Genomic DNA, 18,943 nt, shown 5'->3' on the forward strand with positions numbered 1-18,943 from the left:
AATCAACAAATTAGTCATTAATACATGGTGGCTCGTGTTTTCAGTCACGTGATATACAGATTAATAATTACAACTTTTAATTTCAATATAATAAAACAATAATGCACTTTCATGACTCGAAACCAGAATATCGAAGTATATTTCTACATAAATTTTTAATTTTTAATAAAATATCATAATTTAAAAAACCCCTGACAAATTTTTCGAAAACGGAACCCTACACTCGCACTTGAAACATATCTAAGAACACTCTCCATTAAATTACCGTTTTCCTTAGAGCCTTCTCCAAACTGAACCGATTTTGAGGGTCATGGCATATTTTTTTAGTGTCCGGGTACGGAACCCTGAACTCGCACTTGAAACAGCTAAGAACACTCATCATTAAATTACCTTTCAAACGAAACAAAAAAAAATCAAAATGGATTCATCTGTTTAGGCGTTACGGTGCCACAGACAGACAGATAGGCAGACAAACAGACACACACATAGCGGTCAAAATGATAACACTCCATTTTCGGTTCGGGAGCTAAAAATGGGGAAATTTGGTAAAGAAGTTCGAACGCACTGGATTAGAAGATGTTATAAGAAAACCTCTGTATGCTTGTATAGATAATACGATCGAAACAATTTGGTAGTCGACTGCGATGTCGAATTTGCCATATTACGCATATAAACATAAAACTAGGCTTGATACCATGGTAAAATTTGAAAATAAAATAAAAATTGATTCAAAACGCAGAAGTTATAAGCATTCAAAGATTATTGCCAATCTTTTTTTAGCAAAACATAGTTTAATATGTATCTCTATGGTAATATCGGAAAATGAGATCACTAACCTATATTTTCTTCATTTCTTCTTTGTTTAATTAGAAATTTTAAACGTTAATATTTTACGTACTTCTAAAGATTAACAAAAACCAACTTCACTTTTCTGCCCGTGCAGTGAGAATTCTTCAAAGCATCCAAAGATCGTAATAGTTTACAAAAAGAACGGACACTTGTGATACATTCTGTATTTAATGATAATTTGCTGGGTAAAAACACCATACTAAATAACATCACCTCATACCATTCTTATCGTATTGTATGGTAGTGTGTATTTGATGGTAACAAGAATTCGATATATATATTAAGTATAGGCAAAGAGAAGAAGAAGTATATAATACATAACGAACGAATGAACCTCCTCATATTTTGGTCACAAAACTGTACACTTGACTGAATTTAACATTATATATGTTAAATATTTTACATTTACAACAATAATCGAAAATTTGAATATAAAATTTATTGAAATTATTTATTTTACTATATATAGAGAAGTAGGGAAAAAAATATGCTTAAAAAAATTATACATACAAAATGCGAAATCTTTATTATTATATCGAAAATAATTTACATTGTGGCTGTAAATGTATTTCCTCTATTGGAAATCTTAACATTTTGATGTTATAATAAAAAAGACGAAGAAAGTTTTGAGTCAAATGTTTGGCTTACGAGTTAATCTGAATTAGACGTCACAGTAGAAAATTAAACGGGCTTTAATACGGTTTTTATTACTAATACGGCGAGCCTGTGTGTTATAACTGTATTTTAAGTATGAGTAATTTCTTTTTCTTGTAAAATTCTGGCAAAATATACAGGGTGTTCTGTTATTGACTGCAGATCGTCGGCCTACAGAATAAGCTCATAAAGACGAAGGAAAAAGTCATTTACCAATTTTGGATTTGAGCCCTAGTTTGGGCGCTACAGGTATGGGAAAAATTGATAAATTTGTTCATTCACTGACTATGATTCGATAACCAGCAGCCAATGATAATCAGTAGATATTAGTATATTTCATTCAAGAATATTAAACTAAAGAAGGGATATGAACTGATTTCAATTGGATTATATCATTTTGAAAAAACATTTAAAAAAAGTATTTGATTGGTTTGGTCAAATCCTACTTTTTTTATTTTTATTATATTTTTCCAAGAAAACATTAGATTCTTAATAAAAAACAAATAACGTCATAAAAGGCGTTGCTTTAATTTAAAAGTTTTTGATAATTTTCACTTTTTAAAAGGAAAATTAAGAATAAAGTTTTTCAATATCTGTCTTGGTTTTCGAAATATCGAAAGATAAATATTTAAAGAAAATTTTCAATTTTCGATATTTTGAAAATTACGCCAGATTACTTTTATTTTAGTCTTATATCGTCAAGTTATAACATAATTGACCATCAAAATTTAAAAAATCAATTTTTGAACTTTGCACCCCCACTACTGTGCTCATACATCCTTAAGATTAACTCAACAAATTATTTGTTTTTAACGTTAACGTCATTGTATCATGGCCATTAATAATTATCGTAAATCGACTTCAATGTTTAAATTTGAATACAAAATTTAGTAAACAAACAAAAAATTTTATAAAATTATTATTATTATACTTCAAAACGATTGGTTTTTCCTTTATAAGCTAAACCACTCTGTATTTAAAGGAAAGGGAAATGAAAATGGATATTATTAAATGGAATGTTATTAATACAAAAATTATTCATAATATTTTAAATAAAATGTACAAAAAACGTATTTGTAATCTGAACGTTCTTTTTTCGTGTATGTATATGTATTGTCGTAAGTATAATGTAAGTGTAATAACAATTTTGTATGGTAGTTGTAAGCATTAAAAAAGGCAAACTACTACGAAAATATAATACGAAAAAAATAAAGCCACACAACCTCTGTGCATAAAAGTAGAATCTGTGCCAAATTAAAAGCTGAAATTTTTATAGTAGGTACACATAAAATATTATATCATTTCTTAATAAAATTCCTAGGCTTAAGGTAGGTCCATTGCTTCAACTATTGTAAAACTCACTTGTCGATAGAATATTCTTTCACTGGCTAAGAATAGGACTTACTAATAAATCAAAGTTTCAGAATTTTTGTCCATTTAAAACACGAGATAATTAATGTCAAAGTTCGTAATTTTGATGTAAAACTTTGGGATTTAATAGTAAGCCCTTTTCTTAGCCTGTGAAAAAAATTTCATAATAATTTCAGCTCTTCATAATTTTACAACATAAACATTTTTTGCATAAATTGCTTGTTTTGCAAGTTATTATAGGCTGTAAACCAATAACAGATATGATTTGGCACTCCAAAAAAACATAGAATAAACCAATCAAAACAATTACACCAAAATTTTCCACTTCAAACTACCGTTTTATTGGGCTACTACTAAAGTAGCCTCGGTTTCTTTCAAGAAAATTTTAGATAAATAAGACCATTTTGTTACGGTCCCCCCTTATTAAAGTTCGTACATAGAGGTAAAAAACTGTAAATAAGTGTATATTTTTCTATCTCTGCATTGTATTATGGAAATATTATCATAAAACTTATACAGAAACGTTTTTTGTGAAGTTTTTTGTGATTAAAATTTAATTTATTTAAATTTTTATTCAAAAAGAAGCAAAAATTTTTTGAATCTTCTGTTTTATCTTTTAATCTTCATTATACAAATAAGCGATGACATTTATCACGCTTAAAACAATTTTTTTCACATGAAAAGAAGAAAGACTGGGTCTTCTTAAAATGGAAAAATTATTTTAATAGTGTGTCGGAGAACTTAACTTTGACGGGGTAATCAACATTGTCTATACATGGTATTTCAACAATTAACTCAGTCAATTGTGTGTTTCAATTTGTTTTTTAAATAATTTTATTGTGCTACATTAAATATGTTGTATTTTGAATTTACATTATTTTCGTACCTAACTCTAAAAACCCGTCGTTTAACTTATTATTAAACGATATTAGTTAAGTGAAAATGATTTTATTAGAAGTAATAGTTACAATAATTGATGTCAATTGAAGTTACAACTTTCATAATTTATAAAAATAAATTGTTATACTTACATACTATACTTTATATAATAAAGTATACTCAAAGTAATATGTTACAAAACGTTACATTTCAATAATGACTATTCTTATATATGTGGCTGTAATATAATGAATGCCATTTATAATGTAAAAGGAGTCTATAAGCCAAGGAACAGTTGAAATAGGGCTTAGAGTTGAAGTAGATGCGTATAATGTTAGATTATGGGCTTGATTCGCATTGGAAATAAGATTTCTCGTTGTCACGTTGATAGTGATACTGATGTGAAGTACGTTAAAAATGACAGAAAACTATTTTATTCAAAACTATCGAAAAAACTAAACTTTTCTAAACTTTCTATCGCACAAAATTAGCAAAGATGATACGGAAATGTCTATACTGAACTATATAAAAATTTGTTACATGATCTTACGATTTGTTATATTCTGTATCAGATTCATGGTAGATAAGACATAAACAATAAACAGGCGTAAAATTTACGAAACAATAGAATCCTAAAATTTACAAGGTCTCACATAGAAGGCTAGAAATCAAGTATCAGCAAAAATTATTCATTATCAGTTTAAATTTGTTTATCTTTGAAGCAGGGATTCAAACCAATAAAGGCGTTTCGATACAGAAACGTAAGTGTTACCAAAAAACTAAAATTTTATGTCAATTAATCGTATTTAATACGCCTTCTGTATACATTTCAAGTTGATTTTGTGTATGGTTCACGATAAATTACTTATTTAAAACCTTTTTTACATGTTTTTTACAAAAAGTCGTAATAAATGTTGGTTTTTTAGTCAATAAGTGCTTATAAAAATATTTTACCATTTACATAAAAATTTTTATAAATATTCCTCAAGTTTTAAGCTTTAAAATCATATCAAAATTATGAAATGTGCATAAAAATGAACAACTTTTTTTGGTAAAAACACTGATTTTGATAGTTTATTCCTACTGAACTGTACCAAGAATTGATATGAATTATTCGCTAAAGTCGTATAAAGAATGATTAATTGATAAATAAAATTTAAAATTTTTGATATCATTTTCATTTTTCCGGTATCGAAATACCTTAAAGAGTTGAAATGAAAATGATAACGAAAATTTAAAATTTTATTTTTTCATTAATCACTCTTGTATAATATATTCTCTGCGTGGTTTATGAGAAATGTGCTCTTTTTTTGGTAAAAACACTGACTTTCATAGTTAATTTCTCATAAACCGTTCAAAAAATCGATATGAATTTTTCACAAAAGACGTATAAACTGATGATTAATTGATAAGTATAATTTAAAATTTTTTGGATCATTTTAGGTGGATAGTGGCTCGCAGAATTGGATGTAGCAGGTTTTTTTTAGTATTTTTGAGTCTCAAGAACATTATATTTGTCATTTGCTGCAGCTACTAGAACAAGGCACGACTGTAACTAACAGTTGTCTCCTTCTCCTGCAAACATAAGGTAACTCGTAGGTATATAGTAAGTAGTTTGTGTGCAATTTGTATGACGGCAATTATATGACAACCTACACATATACATTACATGCTCCCATTCCTGATACCTGTACATAGTGTGACCCTAAAAAGTTTTGAAAACGCACCATTGCGTCACCCAGAACCTAGCTACGGTCAATGCGCAAATAGAGTGTAAATTAATGACAAGTTAAAGTTGAAAGAAACTAAAAAGTGTAGTATAGTAGTTTTAGGGTTTTCGACTGACTAGCATATAAAAAAAATTCCCCATTTTTCTTAAATAGTGATCATTTATATGAGCTGGTCATGTTTAGACTTGTAGTTGAAATAATTTGTACCTTATTTTCAACTTGGATGTTTAGTTTTGTTATAACTTCATGAATGTAGGCGAAAAATAATAATAAATGTTTCGATATCTGCCTTGGTTTTCGAAATATCGAAAGCTAAGTATTAAAACAAATTTTTTGATATTTTGAAAATTAAGCCAGGTATCGAAAATTTTTATTCATACTTTTCGTCTTATATTGGCAGTCTCCACTATCTTGCTCATGCATCCTTAATTAGTCAGGCACAACGGTTTTATTTATTTTTTTTATCAATAATTTATTCAGGTTTTAAATTTTATTTAAATAGTTTTTTTCCTTTAATTTAAATAGTTGCTCTAATTCTAATCCTATGATGAAACATAGGATTAATAACGTGAGCGAGTTCTAAGAAACAAAGAAGTATTTCATCTATTGAATTTTTAAAGACACTTAGAAATTTTTTGCGGTTTTGAGTTATTTCAGAAATGTTCTTCCTATCGAAAGTACTTATGAATATAGAGTTGGATACGTTAACTTTAAGAAAGGTCTGCGAATGGTAATTAATTAAAATCTTTACTAGAATGAAAGATATAAACCCTTGAAATTCGTAATTCAACAAAGAAGAAGATACCCATTAGTGACGTCATATGTGGGTATCGCCATAGCAATTACATATAAAACTTTGTTTCTAAAAGGACATAGGCAACTTTTGATTGCAATATTTGATTTTTTTTTTATTTGCTTATAACTTTCTCGTTTTTTAATCAATTTTAATTTCACTTTCAAATTTTGTCAAGGTCTAGTTTTACATTTTTTGGGATAATATGGTAAAATTGACATCAAGATCATCCCCTATTGATGAGAGAAAAAAATGTTGCAAGTTTTAACCAAATTTTGACGATGATCCAAAACGGCAAGTTTTGGGTCATCGTCCAACCGAAGCAACCTTTGAAACTATCGTTAGAATTGCAAATCTATAGCAGGTGGATCGTTGCAAAGACATTTTTAGGGACATCTTGCATAGATAGAAAGGGATTGTAATGTATAGATATAGATACATTCATATAACAGTATATACAAAAGGAAAATACATTTTTTATCAAACCTAACATTCAATGAAATGAAAAATAATTGCTTGTTAAAAAGAATTATATACAGGTATATAACAACAGTCTCAATGCATGTGTGTGTTGGTACATTATACATTATACGATTGTGTATACCGTGTGTGTAACTACCATCTTGGGATATACATATGTCTGTAGTATGACTGAATACATCCGTTTACTAATGCATCTAAGCGAGAGGTATTATTCATGTATTGTAAGACTACAGATACGATAAACAGATAAGATACGACAGGCTGTTGTATGCATGCAGAGAGTGGGAGATTTGTTGCATACAAATATTAACTATGTAACTAAAAAACTCCAACCTACAAGTGTCTTCCAAATAATTCAATGCATGTATATAATACCTCTCGCTTAGATGCATTACTAAACGGATGTATTATGTATTCAGTCATACTACAGACATATTTATATCCCAAGATGGTAGATACACACATGGTATATGTAATTGTATATAGGTACTATGTGTACTGTATAGTTACATCATCATCAATGCTTCAGGATATCACCACAGTATAGAAGAACCTCATCCGAAGCGATGCGATGCGATGCGATGCAATATACAGGTGATCATATCAATAGTATCCATACACTTAATAACTCTTTATAATAAATAGTTATTAAAATAAATAACACTCTTATCGAAATAAAATTGTATAATAGTAAATTCTAATTCTAATTGTATATTAAAGTTTTTTCTCAAACCCACTAAATAATTTGTTGTGAAATGTTTACAAAAAGTTTGGTGGTCTTGAGAAACTTTTTTTTTGTTTTCTTCAAATTTATGATAATTTCTGTATTTTTATTTTTGTAAATCGTTATTGTAATTGTTGGTAATATTTTACTTATTTATTGTAAATTTAAAATGTATGTAATGTTTTATACGAATAAATTTTGCTACTGACGATGATTGCGTTGCAATCGAAATATCGATATTTAGCGACACGTAAGTCTGTTGTATGTTTTTTCATTGTATTTTTTAAATAGAATTTCCTAACATTCAATTTTATTTCGAGTATCGTGGTATTTATTTCAATAACTATGTCTCAACTCGAAGTTAACAAAAATTCATCCTTATAACTCTTCATATGTCATCATGGTTTTGGGTGAAAACTCGACGATTTAGATGTCGAGGGGAAAGTTCAAAAATGATACTTACAAAAATTAAGGTTTCATTTCTTCACCCCCACCCCCCAGCTTAGAAAATTCAACTTTCTACTTTGTGATATCTCATTCAAAAGGACATAAAATTCTTACTTTAACAAGCTTTAAAAAAAATTAAATTAATCGATTTCATTTTTTTATAATGGTTAAAGAGAGAATTTTATGCCCTTTCAAATGAGGTAAACAAAGTATTCAAAGTGCAATTTGAAATTTCAAAGTTAAGGTGAGTGGGGGTGAAGGAATGAAATATAAAATCTAGGTACCATTTTTGAACTTTCCCGCCGATACCAAAATCGGCGTGTTTTCAATCAAAACAATAATCACATCAGGTCAATAGTTATTAAGGGTGGATACTTTTGAAATGATCACACTGTATATAGTTAGTTTACCTTATAAATACAACGTTTGGTGGTTGAAAAAGCACATTTATTTCATAGATGATTCATAATTTATTTTCAAACGATTTCTAGTTTTGGAAGGCGGCATGCATTTTTGTGGAAAAGTTCTGGTCGCCTGATAATTGGTGATACGAATTTTGTTCCCTCTAAACTTGAGTGATAAACCCACCCTTTTTGAGGCATTGTACGAACTCCCTGTATAAAACTACTGAGATAGAAATTAAATTTTCTTTTCTGCTGGCCTGGAAACATGTTCATTTAGAATTCAATAATAGCCAGTACGGCGGACAAAAAAAATATCTTATTTTAATCCCTTCCGAAAGCCAAAGACCAATGTCTCAAAAAGGATGGGAACTGAGAAGTGTTAGGGGCAAAAACTCAACATGTTTGTCTCCCATTCAGTATCCGTTTATAGCTTCGTTTATATTTACAAACTTTTGGCCAATCCTGTAGATATGATATTAAAGTTCAGTATATATTTTGAAGCAACAACACAAAAAGATATATTGAAAATGAGGCGTCTGGTTGACCTTAGTTAAAGTTATTGATGATGGTTAAGACTGCCAACCAACCACAATATTGAACCACCAAAACTACATACATGAAAATAATGGTTGTGTAGATTAAATGAGATATTGATATCATTTGTAACTATGTTCTCATAATCATTTATATGTTCAATCGATTCTTACTTATTACCAAGCACTTACGAATCAACCATCCAGATTCACATTTTGATTGCTTTTATTTATAAATTTAAAACATTTTATATAATCATGTTTTATCAATAAATAAATATTATCATCCAATATACTTTATAAGTAAATATAATGATAATAATTGAAATTATTCTTATCAATCATATTATAAATTTAGTTATTTTTTATTTACTATTTTACTGACTTAATAGCAAAGCAGTCAGCTCTAGTATCTCAGTTGGTGAAGGCGTAAGCAATTCTATTCGCGGTATGTCTAGGTTAGCGGCTTCAATTCCAATTGCGGTATGCCTAGGGTAGCGGGTTCGATTCCCACCGTCACAACAAAAATTAATTTAATTAATAGTTGTGCGGAGCTGGTGTAGTAAATGGTATGTGCATTCAGACTCTGAAAATAATTGAGGAGCTGATAAATGAAATTATAAGCGAAACTATATTCAAAATTTTAGGTTAAGTAGGTTAAATTTTACCACACATTTGAATCGTATGACCCAAATTTAGTATAATTCCATCCTAAGTTTATTAAAATTGGATATAATTTGGATGTGATTCAATTTTTTAAATTTTGATCTCGTCATAAAGTTCAAAAAATCAATTTTTTTTCATAATACACCAAAATTTTATCCGATTTGAATCAAATTTTAGTTGAAACCCACTAATTTTGTGTCAAACTATTTTTTTATTTTATAATTTAAGTAATTCGGTACCAGGACTTGACTCTCTTCAAAATTTTTTGACGCAAGTATGTTCCAAAATTTCTATAATTCCATACTTGATTTATTAAAATTAAATATAATTTGGATGCGATAGAGCAAAACGGTTTGGCTTGCGCTAATATAGATTTTATCAATTAATACAGGTTGCACCATAAAAAGCAATAATCAGAGCCATTAATTGCTTGTAAAATCTTTTGATTATTAACAAATAAGAGAATTGAAAAAAATTACTTACCGATGTACAATCCCTCGAGAGTGCATATGTCCAATGGCAGATATCACTTGTCTTGCATAACCCCGTGTTGCCCGCTCGTCCAAGCGACCATTTTTTTGTGCTTTCACATGATTGCACATATCACCACCAGCAGCCAACTCGGTTACCAGATAATAAACGTGACCACACTTAAAAAAATAAAAATAATAAAGAATCAATATGAGACTTGTGCATTCATAATCTTTTGAAAAAATAATTAGTAGAGCCTATGAAAGCAGAAAAAAGTTAATGCAGTTCAGGGTTCGATAGCAAGCGAGGTGGATGCAGAAATTCTTAAACAATTATTTTTTGTATTCGTCTCAATCCAATCAATAGAAGCAGAGACATTTAAGACAAAGTCACCAAAGAAAACAATGTAGAGATAAAAACCGTATGCAGAAAGTCGTGTAGATCGGAACCGGAAATCTATCTATCTGTATTTTTTACAACGAAAGAAACCTATTTAAAAATTGCAATTTCCCAAAGTTTTACGAAATTAGTATCAAAACCCGATATATTTACCCCACTGACCCTATTAGCAAAATATATTATGATTCTAAGCTCTCAGTGACGACCCTGACAACAGTCACTTTTTCCTTCTGGGCAATATATATTCTCAAAACGTATTTTTTGTGCCTTTTGTGATACTATTTCTTTATCCTAGAGTGTATATACGAACAATTCAAATTTAACTTTGACAATACATAATTAACAAATCTACCTACTTCATGAAATAATGACATTATGTAATCATTTAACCCTTTTCAACCTTTTATGTCATTGACATACCACATTATACACAACGTGCATTCTAATAATAACAGCGATGTAAAACGGCCTTAATGAGAATGAATAAATAATAAATTGAAAGTGGAATCTTTCTAATTAAAAGTTTACGAGCTGAAAATTATGCGTGTTGCCTTTTTTAATTAAATTTATTTCAATATCAATACAGTCTATAATTTAACTTAGCCCTTTAAAAGGTTAGCAAATCTATAAAACAGCTATTATAAATGCACTTAGTAATACATAATGGAGTTATTGGCTGCCTTAAATTATACTGGGATGGATTACAAAAAAATGTTTCGTATAAAAATTATTCAAATTAAAGTGGACATATTCTAGCGTCAGATTTGATCTGTGTATTCTGGATCCTTTAATAGTTAACTCAGATCCCTAACAGGAATAGAATAACACTTTAAATTAGACAGTTGAACCTCATAAAAAAACAAACATTTTTATTTAAAACATTTTTTCGAAAATCATTAGCTTACGGAGGAAATGCAACTTAAAAGTATGTTATTATTGCATTTAATCGAAAGAAAACACGCTAACTACGGAAAAATGCATGAGCCAAAAGTTGTCAAAGGCAATAGGGGACATTCTTTTGTGTCCATGACTTTGATCTCAAATTATCGATAAACTTTAGGCGCATTTTCTTTTGATTAAATGCAATAATGACATATTTTTAAGTTGCATTTTTTCCGAAATCTTACGATTTTTGGAAAATTGTTTTAAATAAAAAATGTTAGTTTTTTTATAGGTTCAACTTTATAATTTAAAGTGTTATTCTATCTCCTACTATTAAGGATCTGAAACTATTAAAGGATTCAGAAGACGGAAGATCAAATCTGACGCTAGAATATGATGCCTCACATGTAGTGTAAGTATTTTAGAAGATATTTGGGTCCATCGATTATAGTGGGTTATTCCGTATAAAAAATATAGTAAATGTGTAAGATAACGTAATATTTGGCTTTCCGCTTATATAAATATTCCCCAGTATAACTAGAATAAATTTAATAATTTGTAAGCTGCTAAACAGATAAATCCAGCCTTCAAATAAAAAACTTAAGGCAATTTAGCTACAACGCGGCAGAATGACAAAGCGGTCAAAGTCACAACCCTCTTTTCGGAGATTCATAATTTTGAAGTTTGATGTAATTCTTCTGATGTTTCTAAATTTTTTATCATTTCAGATTAAGAAAACTCACTTCATGAATAGAAAAATGAAGTTGATTTTTAAAAGTCTTTACTGGTGTGCAAGATATGAGAGTTTAAAATTCCTAACTAAACAAAGAGGAAGATTCCCACTAGTGGCGTCATACATGAGTATCGCCATAGATATAAAATATAAAACTTTGTTTTGCTAAAAGGACACGGACAACCTTTGAATGCAGTATTTGATTGCTTATAACTTCTTCGTTTTTAATCAATTTTAACTTCACTTTCATTTTTGTCATGGATCCAAGTCTAGTTTTATATTTTTATGAGTAATATAGCCAATTCGACATCAGGATTATCTATCCCTTCTTCTTGGCTAAAGAAACTAATAAATTATAACTGAATTTTTGTAGATAAAACTTACACGTAATGTTTCATAAAGTGCTGCAATACATGGATGTGACAAATTTGACATGATCTTCGCTTCCCTTTCTAAATTACGAACAACATATTCTTCTTTAATTTGTGATGTATCCATTATTTTGATTGCAACCTGTAAAAAAAATAATGAATTCAATAACTATAGGCTGTAGTCAATAATAATAATTTTTATTTAACTTTAGGGTTCCCTCCCTTAATATCTGTTCAAAATGATCTACATTTCTAAACGACCATTAACATTTATATCGAACTTTCTCAATTTGTGGATAATCTATTCATTCGATGTCAAAAATGAATGGCTGAATGTCAATATTTTCGAAAGCATAGATTTTTATAAAGTAACCTTCTTTTCGTAAACCTTATAATCAATAAGTTTTCCATATGTAGCTAACTTAAGCAGGGTTCGAGGATATATATCAATGCATGATATATATCCGATATACATCACGTGAATTTTTATGATATATATCAATACAAAAATGATTTAAAAAAATTTAATATTATTTAGTAATTTTTGGCGTTTGTTACCGTATTTCTACTTCCCAAATTTTGATGGCATTGGAGTAGAGTTAAAACCTACTAATACTAAGCCCAAATCGTGTCGTGTCAGAAAAAGTTCGTTACTAAAGAGTAAGTTTAAGTAAGATTCAGAATCGGAAGATGATCTAGCTTTATCTTCCTTGCAGTCAAACCACGCACAATTATGAAACGACATTTTTTTTTTTTTTATGTGATAACTAACAGTTTATTACGAATGACTGATGACTGATTTGATAATTAAAAGACTGATTATACCCTAGAGTTATTATTTGTAATGTTTATTGTTTTGTGGCATAAGTGTAGCTATGACCATTGACTGATAACAATTTATAAAATTGTTTTTTGTTTTAAAGTTGATTTTTATTTATAAAAATTTTATTATTTTTAATTGATTTTGCCTGATCTAGAAGAATATTTTATGTTTTGGTTTTATTTGTCTGATTTGAAGTGCCTTAGTAAATCAAACCTTTAAAACACTTTAGTTTTTTTTAAATATCAAAATTTTGATATATATCGGATATATATCAAAAATATCCGATATTTTGATATTTATAATAAATATCGGACCCTGAACTTAAGTAGGACATCCTGTATGTGTATGCATGTATGTATGTATGTTGGTATGTAGATGTAGATGAGTATGGTAGAAATAGAATTTTTAAAATGAAGATAGATTGAAAAAGTCATAACTTATTAACTTCTCATATCTCTATTTAAGATGCACTGGTATATAAAAAAGTAGCTCGCATATATACATAAAAGAAGAAACATTGTTCAAACGTTTACACAGTTTCTGAATAAATTATGTTGAAAACATATTTACACCCGGGAAGTTCTAAGACGAATACGAAAGAGAATATAATATACATAAAATATTCAATAATATTAATGAAAAAAAAATTAAGAAGTTAAAAATACTCTTACACATTTATATAAGAACTAGAGTGATACTCACCCGCTTCGCTCGGTTTAAAAGTGAAGATTGATAAAGATTGCTCCCGTTTATCCCTTTTCTATAACACTCGAAATAATGGTGAGGATTGTTTTACACAGGTAAAATATATTATTTTTTTAAATATATAATAGTAACTAGCTGACCCGGTGAACTTCGTATCACCTGCAACTTTTTTTTTTACAACTTTTGGTTCGTGATTATGTCAACCTTTAGACTCTAATTTATTTTTGTCAAAAATTAACACTGGTTGTATTATCTACGGTTAAAATGGTATAAGATTTTTAAATGAAACTTATTGGTCATTTTAACATGTTTTATGTGTTTTATTAACACAACAAAATATAATCAATACATAACAAAACATATGATATATGAATATACAGATCAATAAAATTGAAAAAAAAACCCAACCCACACCCACACCCACACCCACACCCACACCCACACCCACACCCACACCCACACCCACACCCACACTCACACCCACACCCACACCCACACCCACACCCACACCCACACCCACACCCACACCCACACCCACACCCACACCAACACCAACACCCACACCCACACCCACACCCACAACCACAACCACAACCACAACCACAACCACAACCACACCCACACCAACACCCACACCCACACCAACACCCACACCCACACCCACACCCACACCCACACCTACACCCAGCCCAACCCAACCCAACCCAACCCAACCTAACCCAACCTAACCCAACCTAACCCAACCTAACCCAACCTAACCCAACCCAACCCAACCCAACCAAAAATTACAAAAATTGTGTTTTTTTGAATTTTTTATGGTTTTTTCGATTTTTACAAATTGCAAAAAGTGTAAAAAAAATTTTTGTTTCCGATTTCGATAAAACTAAGTTTATAAGGTAATTTTGACCCGTAAATTACAAAAATCGTGTTTATTTGACCATTAAATGTGTAATTTTCGAGATATTTTATGAATCTGACTGTAGAGTCAACATTTTCATTCCGTTCAGTCTCTGAAATTATTCCGCATTGAATCTAATTATTCCGAAATTGTCCTTTTCATTTCAATTACGATTCATTAACAAACAAGCAAACAAGTAACAAGCAAACAAACATGCTTACTTTCGCATTTATAATATATAGAGATCAAGAAGCAACAACGTCGGTTGAAAATGTTGAAAAGGGATTTTAGGTGGAAAAACTTAAGAAACAATTATAGCAATTATTTATTTATACCAAAACTTTTTGTTTTTGTAATTTAATAATAATTTTCTTTTGAGCATTATATTATTTTCATTTCATTTGTTTTTTTTTTTTGCTGTTTTTTTTTCTTTCAAATTTTCATTCAATTATACAGAAAAATTAATATATGCGAAAGAAATTTTTATTATTAATGGGAATTTGATCTTGTGATTATTATCAATGGGAATTACTTTTTAAAGAGAATTAGTTTTTTAATTGAATAAACCACAATTATAATTAATAGTTCATTAAATTAATATAAAAAATACTGTAGAAAATTGAACTAAATTGAATTTCATGATTTTTCCTCAATTTTTTGCAATTTACTCGAAATTGCATTTAAACAAAATTATTTCTGAAAAACCAACATCAATGTACAATTTTTCGTGTGTCTTGTTTTTTAGTTTTACTTAAAAACTTGACATTTTAGAGTAAAATGCTTCTGATAAAAGTTGTGAAGCACAAAATTTCTTACCCATTTGTGTATTTTGATTGTTCCCAATCTTGCATATTTTCGGAAAAATCGATATTGAAATTTTCGTTTCTCCGTAGTTTTCAAATAAATTGAAAATTTTACGCTATACTCTTAACTGCTCTCCCAGTAGAATAACTTACTTGGATCATTTCTTCCAAAAGCTCTTTGTTATTCAAATTTTCAGATTGATTGTTTAACATGAGACATCTGGTAAACATTATAAAAGTAAAGTGTTCTTACAAATACGATGAAAATAAGCCGAAATTTCTTATAAACCGTATTTTATGCAAGTGTAAATAAAGTCTTAACCATTTTTCTATAAAAATATACGACTTGACACTATTTAAATGAGAGAGTAATTTCATAATTCTAAAATGAATTATGATGTGCTGGGCTGGGACTCAACTTAGAGTGTTCAAGATCTTCTATGTTGTTATCCAACAACCAACAACGAACCGTTGCGTTCATTCGTTGCTGTTAAATTTGTTCTTTTCGTTTTAGGTATCATTATTATCTACAACAGTAGCTCACCGAACATGATACGATGCTGAGGATAATATTATATTCAAGCTACTTTTATTTTAATATTTTTTGATATTAAGTGTTTTGTAATGTCGTCAATCTTAGTTACACGTCAACATTCTACCTTCTTACAGGAGCAAGTATTGACTAAATTTTGCTTTTAACAATACTTTTTTAGCAGAAAATTAACCCATGCAACGCTTCTAAAAAATATTACTCTCTCATAACCTTTTTTATCGTAAGGAAATTATTACTCAAAACAAGTTAAACTTCCTTTTCCGAAAAATAGATTCGCGAGCTTAGCATTTTAATATAATAAAATCAGTGTCTGCTAGTGGAAAATGCTAAATAGTAAATGCGGGTAATTTAGAGAATTGTAAAAATCCTGAATAAACAGTCCGATTCATCAAACGTACAAAATCTGACCATCTCTATCTTTTTTCGATTTTGTATACAGTATGTTCTAAAAGTCGTTAGCCATTCTTTAATGCTAACTTTCTTATAATGGTAAGATAGATACAAAAAGTGTTTACTTCTTATTCGTACAGTGAATGATTTTTATTTCTGGCGTTTCCTTAGTAATGATACTCTAAAACACTTCATAATTTTTGCGCCAATTAAAAAAGTATTCGTTAAAAATCAAAGCCTGTACAAATTTTCCTATGCCCAACCGAACAAAAATTTTCGTTTACGTGTTACCGTGTAAATAAACATATTATTATTATTATTACAATATTTCATCGTGGTGTCTCTTCTTACCTCTTACAATAAAGTACTGGGTAGTAGTGTTACCTAATTAACCTATAATTAAGATTAATATTAGTTTATAATAGATGGTAACAAATGTGTTTGTGTGAGTGTGTAAAAGAAAGTAAAATTAAGTGTTTTTTACGCATCTCATTCATACGAAAATTTATTATTGTATACTTTTTATAAAAATTACGTATCGTCTATAAACAGAGTGATTTTAGAAAAGTTTCCATCTTTATATTTCGAGAACGAAATTTTTGGGGAACATTAAAAAAGAGCATGGTTTTTTGTATAGGATCGTTTTCATGGTTAAATGCGACCCATTTTATTTTTTAAGGATGTACGAGCGCCAGGGAAAATATGGATAAAAGGCTTGACTTTCTTTAAATATGAAGTTGAAGTGTAAATCAATTCTGAAAATTTTAGGGGGGTTTGCCTGATTATTTAAATAAATAAATGAATTCAAAAGTAGGCGTATTTAACATTGGTCTTATCGAAAAACGGCGGATGGAAGATATGCTTTCATAGATTTCTCGAAAACTAGTCAGTGGAAATTTAAAAAAATGATTTAAATTAAAGTTAAAATCTTAATAAATTATTGAAAAAAAATCTGTTGGACCCAACTAATTTAGGATGTATAAGCACGGTAGCGGGGACACAAATTTGAAAAAAATTTTGATTGTGTATGTTATACTTTGACAATATAAGATGAAAAATAAGAATACAATTTTTCGATATCTGGAGTAACTTTTAAGATATCGAAAATTGAAAATTTTGTTTAATTATTTAGCTTTAGATATTTCGAAAACCAAGGCAGATATTGAAAAATTTTCAAAGTTGAAAATAAGGTACAAATCATTTCAATCCTAAAACTAAAATTGCCTTGGTTGTACCAAAACAGCAAATTTTGTTATGTAGATAAATTTTATCTTCAAAATTCAATTTTCGACAGAGAGCTATTTTTATATGCCAATGAAAACTACGGTAGGAGTTGGAAACATTTAAAAAATCGCCCTGTTCTTTTTATATTATAATATCCCAAATGCAAAGTTATTGTACTCTGCGTATGCTTTAAAAAGGGGTTCCAAGACATAGTTTTACTTTAACTGTGTGTGGTCCTCCAAATGCAAAACTTTTATCATGATTTCCAAATGAAAAAAGTTATGTGGAAATACCTCATGACTTTTTTGTATCCTAATAGGCTTTTCAAAATTAAGGGATACTCAAAATTGGTATTTCCACATCTGATAATTGAAAATTTCTCATTTCACTACGCATAAGGAAAAACGTAAAAATAAAAGAGGACACAGCTTGTTTTTTAAATTGAATAAACCTTGATTATGGTTTTGAGTAAAAACACGTCGATTAAAATATTAAAGAGGAAATGTTTTTCTATAGCACAAGAATAGCTTTTGATAACTTCCAAACTGGTTATGAGCGTTTTGATGAAGATGAGCATTTCTGTGGGCTGTATTATGCATTTTTTTAAGGTAATTCTTCTTCAGGACTCAAGGTTAACTAAAAAAAACTTATAAATAGGCAACTTGTATTATGTAACATTTAGCGTTTCAGTGAATTAACAATTTATTTTTTATTATCAAATAGAATCTTTTAGATTTACCATATTTATACTTATTTTAGTCCAATACAATCGTAGAGAGGTGACCCAAAAGTTTTGACACTGTTATTTTTTTTATTCATCCATTCAATAGAAGGTTGTTTGGAGACCGTAAAACTGATTTTGCAGGAAATTAACCCTTTTGTCGGCGTCGTGGAAAATGACTATTTTTACGTTTTGGCCTATATCTTGCGTTCTATTCATTCAAATTTGATGATTTTTATGTGGTTGGATTTTTTTGCATAAGATATACTCGTATTTTTATACCATGTATGCATGAAATATACATAGTATATTAAGTTTAGTCCAAAGTTTGTAACGCTTAAAAATAATGATGCTAGGAAAATAATTTTGTCATAGGTGTTCATAAAATCCCCTAATTAGTCCATTTCCGGTTGTCCGTCCGTCCGTCTGTGGACACG

At 29.2% G+C, this 18,943-nt stretch overlaps 1 protein-coding gene across 1 annotated transcript in view; it reads right to left on the reverse strand.

Moving 5' to 3' along the window:
- Positions 1-18,943, reverse strand: part of LOC123297713 (serine/threonine-protein kinase SIK1-like) — a 456,760-nt gene that overhangs the window by 87,018 nt on the left and 350,799 nt on the right. The window contains exons 2-3 of the mRNA XM_044879469.1: positions 12,403-12,531; positions 10,017-10,183 (exon numbers count right to left, since the gene is read on the reverse strand). Coding sequence (XP_044735404.1) covers positions 10,017-10,183; positions 12,403-12,531 — 296 coding nt within the window. The remainder of the gene's footprint in view (positions 1-10,016; positions 10,184-12,402; positions 12,532-18,943) is intronic.

Source organism: Chrysoperla carnea, chromosome 4 (assembly GCF_905475395.1).
Source record: "Chrysoperla carnea chromosome 4, inChrCarn1.1, whole genome shotgun sequence".
In the NCBI taxonomy this organism is placed as follows: domain Eukaryota; kingdom Metazoa; phylum Arthropoda; class Insecta; order Neuroptera; family Chrysopidae; genus Chrysoperla; species Chrysoperla carnea.